Source organism: Primulina eburnea, chromosome 2 (assembly GCF_022965805.1).
Source record: "Primulina eburnea isolate SZY01 chromosome 2, ASM2296580v1, whole genome shotgun sequence".
Lineage (NCBI taxonomy): Eukaryota > Viridiplantae > Streptophyta > Magnoliopsida > Lamiales > Gesneriaceae > Primulina > Primulina eburnea.
In genome coordinates this window covers 15,471,201-15,483,655 of record NC_133102.1, presented here as the reverse complement: position 1 = coordinate 15,483,655, position 12,455 = coordinate 15,471,201, and the positions used below count along the sequence as shown (strand labels likewise).

Below are 12,455 nucleotides of genomic sequence, written 5' to 3'. Positions count from 1 at the left end.
TACCTTATCCTTCCGGTCTAAGATCGAAACCGGTCTTTCCACAAAAGACAAATCCGGATTCAGCTGAACTTCTGTCGGATGCAAAACATGAGACTCATCCGCTACGTATCGTCTCAACAAGGACACATGAAACACATTGTGAGCACTAGACAGATACGGTGGCAAAGCTAATCTGTAGGCCAAATCTCCCACACATTCTAAGATCTCAAAAGGACCAATGAATCTCGGAGATAGCTTACCCTTGAGTCCAAATCTCAGAATCCTCCGAAAAGGTGATACCTTGAGAAACACTTTCTCGCCTGCATCAAAATGAAGAGGTCTGCGCTTGGAGTTCGCATAACTCGCTTGTCGATCCTGAGCAGTCTTAATCCGCTGTTTGATCACAAGAACTTTGTCCATGGCCTGCTGAATCAATTCTGGACCCTCGACCTGTCGTTCTCCGACTTCTTCCCAGAACAGAGGAGTACGACAACGTCGACCATACAATGCTTCAAACGGAGACATACCAATACTCCTATGAAAACTGTTGTTGTATGCAAACTCTATCAGCGGCAGATGATCCTGCCAAGCTGGCCCGAAATCCATCACACAAGATCTCAACATATCCTCAAGAGTACGAATAGTCCTCTCTGACTGACCGTCAGTCTCTGGGTGATATGCAGTACTCAAACTCAAGGTAGTGCCCAAAGCTTGCTGAAAGCTGCCCCAAAATCTAGATGTAAATCGAGGATCTCTGTCACTAACGATACTCACGGGCACACCATGAAACCGTACAATCTCCTGAATGTACAACCGCGCCATCCGATCGAAAGTGAAATCTCTGTTATACGGAAGAAAATGGGCAGACTTAGTAAGCCGATCCACTACCACCCAGATAGCATCTCTATTCCCCACAGACATAGGCAAGTGAGTCACGAAGTCCATCGTGATATGCTCCCACTTCCACTCCGGAATAGGAAGATTCTGCAACAAACCTCCAGGTCGTCGATACTCAGCCTTCACCTGCTGACAGACAAGGCACTTGGAGACATACTGATAAACATTACGTTTCATACCTTTCCACCAAAATCGAGTCCTCAAATCCTTATACATCTTGTTGCTCCCTGGATGAACACTCAACTTGCTACGATGAGCCTGGGACAAAATCTCTTCCCTCAAAGTGTCATCTTCCGGTACAACAACACGACCAGATAAGCACAAAAGACCCTCGGACTGATAGTGGAAACCAGAAGTATTATCTCCATCAGCCAACTGAGCTAATTTCTGAATCTTAGAATCAGACATCTGAGCATCTCTAATCCGAGAATACAAAACTGGCTCGGACAAAATAGTAGCTATACGGATACTCTCTGTTCCCTTCCGATGCTTACAATTGAATCCCATCGAACAGAAATCCTGAATAATCCCAGATACAGCACAAGTCTGAAGAGCAGATAACCTCACCTTGCGACTAAGAGCATCGGCCGTGAGATTCGCAGATCCTGGATGATACTTGATCTCACAATCGTAATCTTTGAGTAGATCCATCCAACGACGCTGACGCATGTTCAACTCAGCCTGAGTGAACAGATACTTCAAACTCTTATGATCGGTGAAAATCTCAAATCGCTCACCATACAGATAATGGCGCCAGATTTTCAAAGCAAAAACGATCGCTGCTAATTCCAGATCATGAACAGGATAGTTTTCCTCATGAGACTTTAACTGTCTCGACGCATAAGCAATCACATGCTCATTCTGCATCAGAACACACCCTAGTCCCTGTAAAGAGGCATCGGTGTAAACACTGAAACCACCAGATCCAGACGGTAAAGCCAAAACTGGCGCAGATGTCAAACGTCTGCGAAGTTCCAAGAAACTCTCTTCGCACTCTGATGTCCATTCAAATGAAACATCTTTCCGAGTGAGCTGAGTGAGTGGCTTAGCAATCTGAGAAAAGTTGACAATGAAACGGCGATAATACCCAGCCAATCCCAGAAAACTGCGGATCTCGGCTACTGTCGTCGGACGCGACCAGTCCAATACCGCTTCCACCTTACTTGGGTCAACTGAAACTCCCTTGCTAGAAATGACATGACCAAGGAAAACAACCCTGTCACTCCAAAACTCACATTTACTCAACTTCGCATAAAGCTGATTCTCGCGAAGTGTCTGTAAAATAATCCTTAAGTGTTGTGCGTGTTCTTGCTGATCATGCGAATAGATTAAGATATCATCTATAAACACCACAACAAACTTATCCAAGAATTCCCGAAAAACCCGATTCATCAGATCCATAAAAACTGCTGGTGCATTCGTCACCCCAAAAGGCATAACCAGAAACTCATAATGCCCATACCGGGTCCTGAATGCAGTCTTCGATATATCTCCCTGATGAATCCGAAGCTGATGATAACCAGACCTTAAATCAATCTTGGAATACACAGAGGTACCTTGCAGTTGATCAAATAAATCATCAATCCGTGGCAACGGATACTTATTCTTTATCGTCGCACGATTCAACTGCCGATAATCTATGCAGAGCCGCATAGAACCATCCTTCTTTTTGACAAAAAGAACTGGTGCTCCCCACGGGGACACACTGGGTCGAATATACCCCTTGTCAAGAAGATCCTGCAACTGCTGTTTCAATTCTTGCATCTCCGATGGAGCTAAACGATAAGGAGCTCTAGAGATTGGTGCCGTGCCTGGCACTAAATCAATGCCGAAATCCACATCCCGAACGGGAGGAAAACCAGGAATCTCCTCGGGAAAAACATCCGGAAAATCGCAAACCACTGGAATGTCACTGATACCGACACTATCTGCGGACGAATCAATAGCATAGATAAGGTAGCCTTCCCCGCCCGACTCTAAAGCACGACAGGCTTTCAGAGCAGAAACCACAGGCATCGGGGGTCGCGCTCCCTCTCCATAGAAAAACCAACTGTCGCCCTCCACTGGACGAAACTGCACAAACTTCTGATAACAGTCCACAGTAGCTCTAAACATAGTCAGCACATCTATTCCCAGGATGCAATCAAAATCCTCCATCACAAGAATCATCAAATTAGCAGTTAAAACATTACCCTCAAACTCTAGAGGACAACCCAAAACTAGACGTTTAGCTAGCACCGAATGACCCATCGGTGTGGAAACAGATACCACAACGTCCAAAGAAGTGAAAGGTAATGCATGACGCTTAGCAAATCTCGCAGATATGAATGAATGAGATGCACCAGTGTCAATGAGAACGTAAGCAGGTAATCCACATAATAAAAATAAACCTGCGATAACTCTCTCGTTCTCCTCAGCAGCCTGATCCTGGTTAAGAGCAAAGACCTGCCCTTGAGTACGCGGTCGGAGGTTAGAACCCTGAGTAGACTGTCCCTGCTGTGGCCTCTGATGAACTGAAGCCTGAGAACCAGATCCTGATCCTCCGCCCGTCTGTGGACAATCTCTCTTCATGTGGCCCATCTCACCGCACTTGTAACAAGCACCCGCAACCTTGCGACAACGCTCCGTCGGATGATCCTTCCCGCAGTGCTGACACGGGCCCCTCTTCTTCCCAAAATGGTGAACTCCTCCAGATCCAGAGGAAGAAGAAGTAGATCCAGCCTTCTTAAATGCTTGGACGCGGGGACCCAAAGAACTAGTAGGACGAGCAGACTGCATGGCTCGACCTCTCAACAAACTGCCCTCAGCCTGGCGACAACGATTTACAAGGCCCTCATACGATGTCGGATCATCGCAGACAACAACCCGATCATAAATCTCCTGATTGAGGCCCTGAAGAAAATGGTTATACTTGGCCATAGCATTGTCACTGACATGCGGAACATATGGAAGCAACTCAAAGAAATTCTGCTGATACTCATCAACAGACAAACTTCCCTGCTTCAGATTGATCAACTCAATCGCCTTGGTCTGCAGAAGAGCTGGCGGAAAGTAAAGCAGCATGAAAGCGGCTCGGAAATCGGCCCAAAGAACTCGACCCTGTCGCTGAACTATCGGTGCAGAGGTAGACCTCCACCACTTGCGCGCACCACCCTCCAGCAAGAAATCAAGGGTATCAATCTGCTGCTCCGCCGAGCACTGAAAAGTCTTGAAGCAGCTCTCCATCCTCTCAAGCCAGTTCTCCGCAACATCCGGGGTCTCACCGCCTGAAAGAGGTTTCGGCCCCATCTGCAAGAACCGATGCATACTAAAACTCCGAGGCTCATCACGACGGTGCTGACGACGTTCTCGATGCTCTCGTTGACGCTCCCGATCGTCGCGGTCTCCCCAGCGTCCAACGCTGCCATGACTACTAGCATCGTCGTCAAAACCAGACATCTCTTAGCTACAAAAGTTACCAGAGATTAAACCCAAAAGAACAATTCTAAATCCCAAAATCTTAATGCATGCTCTGATACCATAAATGTAGTGACCCGTTCCAGAATCACCTACTAATCAGAACTTAAGCATGCAAAATTAACATTTAAAACTGAATCAGGTAAACAGCGGAAAAATAGTAATACAACCCAATCGAATCTGTAAGTACAAAATACTTAAACAACCAGATCGAACTAAATACCAAGAACAAATACCAACAACTACAGGTCAACCTCTGCCAGCTCCCTGTCCACTCCCTCCTGGACCGTCCAACCTGAGACCTGCCCCATCGAATAGGGTGTCCAAAACAGAGATAAACCGAGGACGTGAGCATAAAACGCTCAGCACCGAAAGCATGAGTATACAAGACTATGACATGCATGTATGCAAAATGTACTGGATACCAGGATCTGGGTATATCGAAATACTGCTCAGGTAAATGACGTCAAGGTATGTAGCACTCTGCGCCGTCGCACCAGGAGGTGGCTCCCATACCAAAATAAACCTGTGGATATACCGGTGACCTGACCACCGTCGGCCAACGGGGTCCAACCATCCACAACAAACGAGGGCTGAGCACCCTCTCAACAGGCTATCTCAAAAATAGTCAGGCTCAACATGATTATGCAAATGCCGCATAATAAACCATGCATCATATGACAGATAATAATGCAACATATAAACATGCAACACATAGTAAAGCATACTCAATCCTGCTATCTCGGATAGTACTTTCGTACCTCAAACCAGTAGATCCTAGCAATCAGTCCTAGAATCAAGTCTGCGTCCGTAGTCAGCCCACTGATGCCGCTAGCTCCCAACTAGAGCACAGCTCCGCTACAAAACCAGTAGCTCCCCGCTAATGCCTAAACCTCAGGAAAAGACTAGAAACCCATCAGAAACGACTAAAACGCTCTGGAACACTCGGAATTGGCGAGTAACAAATGAAGCCTCGCGCCTCTATTTATAGACAACGATCGGACGATCCGATCCACTTCGGACGATCCGATCCACTGTACACTTCGGACCTTCCGAACCCTTATCGGACGATCCGAACCCTGCATGTCTTCCACGTGTCCAGACACCTGTCTTCGGACGATCCGAACCCTGATCGGACGATCCGAACTCTGCATGTCTTCCGCGTGTCCAGCCACCTGTCTTCGGACGATTCGAACCCTCTTCGGACGATCCGAACCCGCTTCGGACGATCCGAACTCTGTTCGGTCCTTCCGATCCACCGAAATATAATTAATCCAGTAATGAACTCAAATTAGGCATCGGGATACTACAGACAATGGCTGCCAATTCAAGGTCATGAATTGGATAACGGGTCTCATGTGGTTTAAGCTGTCTTGAGGCATAAGCAATAACATGCCCTCGTTGCATCAGTACACATTCCAACCCTCTGTGAGAAGCGTCGCAATAAACAACAAAACCACCAGTACCGGATGGAATAGTCAACACCGGTCCACTGGTCAACCTCTTCTTCAACTCCAGAAAACTGGTCTCACATTCTTCAGACCAAATAAATGGAGCATTCTTCTGAGTTAGCTGAGTAATTGGTTTAGCTATGCTCGAGAAATCTTTAATGAAACGACGGTAATATCCCGCTAATGTAGTGACCCGTTCCAGAATCACCTACTAATCAGAACTTAAGCATGCAAAATTAACATTTAAGACTGAATCAGGTAAACAGCGGAAAAACAGTAATACAACCCAATCGAATCTGTAAGTACAAAATACTTAAACAACCAGATCGAACTAAAAACCAAGAACAAATACCAACATCTACAGGTCAACCTCTGCCAGCTCCCTGTCCACTCCCTCCTGGACCGTCCAACCTGAGACCTGCCCCATCGAATAGGGTGTCCAAAACAGAGATAAACCGAGGACGTGAGCATAAAACGCTCAGCACCGAAAGTATGAGTATACAAGACTATGATATGCATGTATGCAAAATGTACTGGATACCAGGATCTGGGTATATCGAAATACTGCTCAGGTAAATGACGTCAAGGTATGTAGCACTCTGCGCCGTCGCACCAGGAGGTGGCTCCCATACCAAAATAAACCTGTGGATATACCGGTGACCTGACCACCGTCGGCCAACGGGGTCCAACCATCCACAACAAACGAGGGCTGAGCACCCTCTCAACAGGCTATCTCAAAAATAGTCAGGCTCAACATGATTATGCAAATGCCGCATAATAAACCATGCATCATATGACAGATAACAATGCAACATATAAACATGCAACACATAGTAAAGCATACTCAATCCTGCTATCTCGGATAGTACTTTCGTACCTCAAACCAGTAGATCCTAGCAATCAGTCCTAGAATCAAGTCTGCGTCCGTAGTCAGCCCACTGATGCCGCTAGCTCCCAACTAGAGCACAGCTCCGCTACAAAACCAGTAGCTCCCCGCTAGTGCCTAAACCTCGGGAAAAGACTAGAAACCCATCAGAAACGACTAAAACGCTCTGGAACACTCGGAATTGGCGAGTAACAAATGAAGCCTCGCGCCTCTATTTATAGACAACGATCGGACGATCCGATCCACTTCGGACGATCCGATCCACTGTACACTTCGGACCTTCCGAACCTTTATCGGACGATCCGAACCCTGCATGTCTTCCACGTGTCCAGACACCTGTCTTCGGACGATCCGAACCCTGATCGGACGATCCGAACTTTGCATGTCTTCCACGTGTCCAGCCACCTGTCTTCGGACGATTCGAACCCTCTTCGGACGATCCGAACCCGTTTCGGACGATCCGAACTCTGTTCGGTCCTTCCGATCCCACCGAAATATAATTAATCCGATAATTAACTCAAATTAGGCATCGGGATACTACATTCTCCCCCCCTAAAAAGGATTTCGTCCGCGAAATCGAGTCTGAAGAATGACAATTCTGAACAACAATACATTCAACTTAAGAATGAATTACAACTGAAAGTACAACTGAAATTACAATCATTACTGAAATTACTACAACTAGAACAACTCTGGATGCTCTGACCGCATGCAACTCTCTAGTTCCCAAGTTGCTTCTTCAGTACCTCGGCGCTGCCACTGCACTAAGACAAGAGGAATAGTCTTATTCCGCAGTACCTTATCCTTCCGGTCTAAGATCGAAACCGGTCTTTCCACAAAAGACAAATCCGGATTCAGCTGAACTTCTGTCGGATGCAAAACATGAGAATCATCCGCTACGTATCGTCTCAACAAGGACACATGAAACACATTGTGAACACTAGACAGATACGGTGGCAAAGCTAATCTGTAGGCCAAATCTCCCACACATTCTAAGATCTCAAAAGGACCAATGAATCTCGGAGATAGCTTACCCTTGAGTCCAAATCTCAGAATCCTCCGAAAAGGTGATACCTTGAGAAACACTTTCTCGCCTGCATCAAAATGAAGAGGTCTGCGCTTGGAGTTCGCATAACTCGCTTGTCGATCCTGAGCAGTCTTAATCCGCTGTTTGATCACAAGAACTTTGTCCATGGCCTGCTGAATCAATTCTGGGCCCTCGACCTGTCGTTCTCCGACTTCTTCCCAGAACAGAGGAGTACGACAACGTCGACCATACAATGCTTCAAACGGAGACATACCAATACTCCTATGAAAACTGTTGTTGTATGCAAACTCTATCAGCGGCAGATGATCCTGCCAAGCTGGCCCGAAATCCATCACACAAGATCTCAACATATCCTCAAGAGTACGAATAGTCCTCTCTGACTGACCGTCAGTCTTTGGGTGATATGCAGTACTCAAACTCAAGGTAGTGCCCAAAGCTTGCTGAAAACTGCCCCAAAATCTAGATGTAAATCGAGGATCTCTGTCACTAACGATACTCACGGGCACACCATGAAACCGTACAATCTCCTGAATGTACAACCGTGCCATCCGATCGAAAGTGAAATCTCTGTTATACGGAAGAAAATGGGCAGACTTAGTAAGCCGATCCACTACCACCCAGATAGCATCTCTATTCCCCACAGACATAGGCAAGTGAGTCACGAAGTCCATCGTGATATGCTCCCACTTCCACTCCAGAATAGGTAGATTCTGTAACAAACCTCCGGGTCGTCGATACTCAGCCTTCACCTGCTGACAGACTAGGCACTTGGAGACATACTGATAAACATTACGTTTCATACCCTTCCACCAAAATCGAGTCCTCAAATCTTTATACATCTTGTTGCTCCCCGGATGAACACTCAACTTGCTACGATGAGCCTGGGACAAAATCTCCTCCCTCAAAGTGTCATCTTCCGGTACAACAACACGACCAGATAAGCACAAAAGACCCTCGGACTGATAGTGGAATCCAGAAGTATTATCTCTATCAGCCAACCGAGCTAATTTCTGAATCTTAGAATCAGACATCTGAGCATCTCTAATCCGAGAATACAAAACTGGCTCGGACAAAATGGTAGCTATACGGATACTCTCTGTTCCCTTCCGATGCTTACAATTGAATCCCATCGAACAGAAATCCTGAATAATCCCAGATACAGCACAAGTCTGAAGAGCAGATAACCTCACCTTGCGACTAAGAGCATCGGCCGTGAGATTCGCAGATCCTGGATGATACTTGATCTCACAATCGTAATCTTTGAGTAGATCCATCCAACGACGCTGACGCATGTTCAACTCAGCCTGAGTGAACAGATACTTCAAACTCTTATGATCAGTGAAAATCTCAAATCGCTCACCATACAGATAATGGCGCCAGATTTTCAAAGCAAAAACGATCGCTGCTAATTCCAGATCATGGACAGGATAGTTTTCCTCATGAGGCTTCAACTGTCTCGATGCATAAGCAATCACATGCTCATTCTGCATCAGAACACACCCTAGTCCCTGCAAGGAGGCATCAGTGTAAACACTGAAACCACCAGATCCAGACGGTAAAGCCAAAACAGGCGCAGATGTCAAACGTCTGCGAAGTTCCAAGAAACTCTCTTCGCACTCTGATGTCCACTCAAATGAAACATCTTTCCGAGTGAGCTGAGTGAGTGGCTTAGCAATCTGAGAGAAGTTGACAATGAAACGGCGATAATACCCAGCCAATCCCAGAAAACTGCGGATCTCGGCTACTGTCGTCGGACGCGACCAGTTCAATACCGCTTCCACCTTGCTTGGGTCAACTGAAACTCCCTCGCTAGAAATGACATGACCAAGGAATACAACCCTGTCAATCCAAAAATCACATTTACTCAACTTCGCATAAAGCTGATTCTCGCGAAGTGTCTGTAAAATAATCCTTAAGTGTTGTGCGTGTTCTTGCTGATCATGCGAATAGATTAAGATATCATCTATAAACACCACAACAAACTTATCCAAGAATTCCCGAAAAACCCGATTCATCAGATCCATAAAAACTGCTGGTGCATTCGTCACCCCAAAAGGCATAACCAGAAACTCATAATGCCCATACCGGGTCCTGAATGCAGTCTTCGATATATCTCCCTGATGAACCCGAAGCTGATGATAACCAGACCTTAAATCAATCTTGGAATACACAGAGGTACCTTGCAGTTGATCAAATAAATCATCAATCCGTGGCAACGGATACTTATTCTTTATCGTCGCACGATTCAACTGCCGATAATCTATGCAGAGCCGCATAGAACCATCCTTCTTTTTGACAAAAAGAACTGGTGCTCCCCACGGGGACACACTGGGTCGAATATACCCCTTGTCAAGAAGATCCTGCAACTGCTGTTTCAATTCTTGCATCTCCGATGGAGCTAAACGATAAGGAGCTCTAGAGATTGGTGCCGTGCCTGGCACTAAATCAATGCCGAAATCCACTTCCCGAACGGGAGGAAAACCAGGAATCTCCTCGGGAAAAACATCCGGAAAATCGCAAACCACTGGAATGTCACTGATACCGACACTATCTGCGGACGAATCAATAGCATAGATAAGGTAGCCTTCCCCGCCCGACTCTAAAGCACGACAGGCTTTCAGAGCAGAAACCACAGGCATCAGGGGTCGCGCTCCCTCTCCATAGAAAAACCAACTGTCGCCCTCAACTGGACGAAACTGCACAAACTTCTGATAACAGTCCACAGTAGCTCTAAACACAGTCAGCACATCTATTCCCAGAATGCAATCAAAATCCTCCATCACAAGAATCATCAAATTAGCAGTTAAAACATTACCCTCAAACTCTAGAGGACAACCCAAAACTAGACGTTTAGCTAGCACCGAATGACCCATCGGCGTGGAAACAGATACCATAACGTCCAAAAAAGTGAAAGGTAACTTATGACGCTTAGCAAATCTCGCAGATATGAATGAATGAGATGCACCAGTGTCAATGAGAACGTAAGCAGGTAATCCACATAATAAAAACACACCTGCGATAACTCTCTCATTCTCCTCAGCCGCCTGATCCTGATTAAGAGCAAAGACCTGCCCTTGAGTACGCGGTCGGAGGTTAGAACCCTGAGTAGACTGTCCCTGCTGTGGCCTCTGATGAACTGAAGCCTGAGAACCAGATCCTGATCCTCTGCCCGTCTGTAGACAATCTCTCTTCATGTGGCCCATCTCACCGCACTTGTAACAAGCACCCGCAACCTTGCGACAACGCTCCGTCGGATGATCCTTCCCGCAATGCTGACACGGGCCCTTCTTCTTCCCAAAATGGTAAATTCCTCCAGATCCAGAGGAAGAAGAAGTAGATCCAGCTGTAGTATCCCGATGCCTAATTTGAGTTAAATATTGGATTAATTTTGTGTCGGTGAGATCGGAAAGACCGAACTGGGTTCGGAACGTCCGAAGTGGGTTCGGATGGACCGATCAGGGTTCGGATCGTCCGAAGACAGGTGTCTGGACACGTGGAAGACATGCAGAGTCCGGATCGTCCGATCAGGGTTCGGATCGTCCGAAGACAGGTGTCTGGACACGTGGAAGACATGCAGAGTTCGGATCGTCCGATCAGGGTTCGGATCGTCCGAAGACAGGTGTCTGGACACGTGGAAGACATGCAGAGTTCGGATCGTCCGATCAGGGTTCGGATCGTCCGAAGACAGGTGTCTGGACACGTGGAAGACATGCAGAGTTCGGATCGTCCGGTAGGGTTCGGAAGGTCCGAAGTAGCCAGGGTTCGGAAGGTCCGAAGTGGTTCGGATCGTCCGATCATTGTCTATAAATAGAGGCGCGAGGCTTCACTATTCCCTCGCCAATTCCGAGTGTTCCAGAGCGTTTTAGTCGTTTCTGATAGATTTCTAGTCTTTTCCCGAGGTTTAGGCACTAGCGAGGAACTACTGGTTCTGTAGCGGAGCTGTGCTCTAGTTGGGAGCTAGCGGCATCAGTGGGGCTGACTGTGGACACAGACTTGAGTCTAGGGCTGATTGCTAGGATCTACTGATTTGAGGTACGAAAGTACTATCCGAGATAGCAGGATTGAGTATGCTTTACTATGTGTTGCATGTTTATATGTTGCATTATTATCTGTCATATGATGCATGGTTTATTATGCGGCATTTGCATAATCATGTTGAGCCTGATTATCTTTGAGATAGCCTGTTGAGAGGGTGCTCAGCCCTCGTTTGTTGTGGATGGTTGGACCCCGTTGGCCGACGGTGGTCAGGTCACCGGTATATCCACAGGTTTATTTTGGTATGGGAGCCACCTCCTGGTGCGACGGCGCAGAGTGCTACATACCTTGACGTCATTTGTCTGAGCAGTATTTCGTTATACCCAGATCCTGGTATCCAGTACATTTTTGCATACATGCATGGCATAGTCTTGTATACTCATGCTTTCGGTGCTGAGCGTTTTATGCTCACGTCCTCGGTTTATCTCTGTTTTGGGCACCCTATTTGATGGGGCAGGTCTCAGGTTGGACGGTCCAGGAGGGAGTGGACAGAGAGCTAGCAGAGGTTGACCTGTAGTGGTTGGTATTTATTATTGGATTTTAGTTCGATCTGGTTGTTTAAGTATTTTTGTACTTACAGATTCGATTGGGTTGTATTATTGTTTTTCCGCTGTATTACCTGATTCAGTTTAAATGTTAATTTTGCATGCTTAAGTTATGATTAGTAGGTGACTCTGGAACGGGTCACTACATTTATGGTATC

The 12,455-nt window shown here is 46.6% G+C and overlaps 1 protein-coding gene across 1 annotated transcript in view; it reads right to left on the bottom strand.

The window, feature by feature from the left end:
* LOC140824146 (uncharacterized) overlaps positions 1 to 12,455 on the bottom strand; it is a 46,203-nt gene that overhangs the window by 10,733 nt on the left and 23,015 nt on the right. The window contains 2 exon segments of the mRNA XM_073185745.1: positions 1,503 to 2,401; positions 9,170 to 9,865. Of these exon segments, the coding sequence (XP_073041846.1) occupies positions 1,503 to 2,401; positions 9,170 to 9,865 (1,595 nt within the window).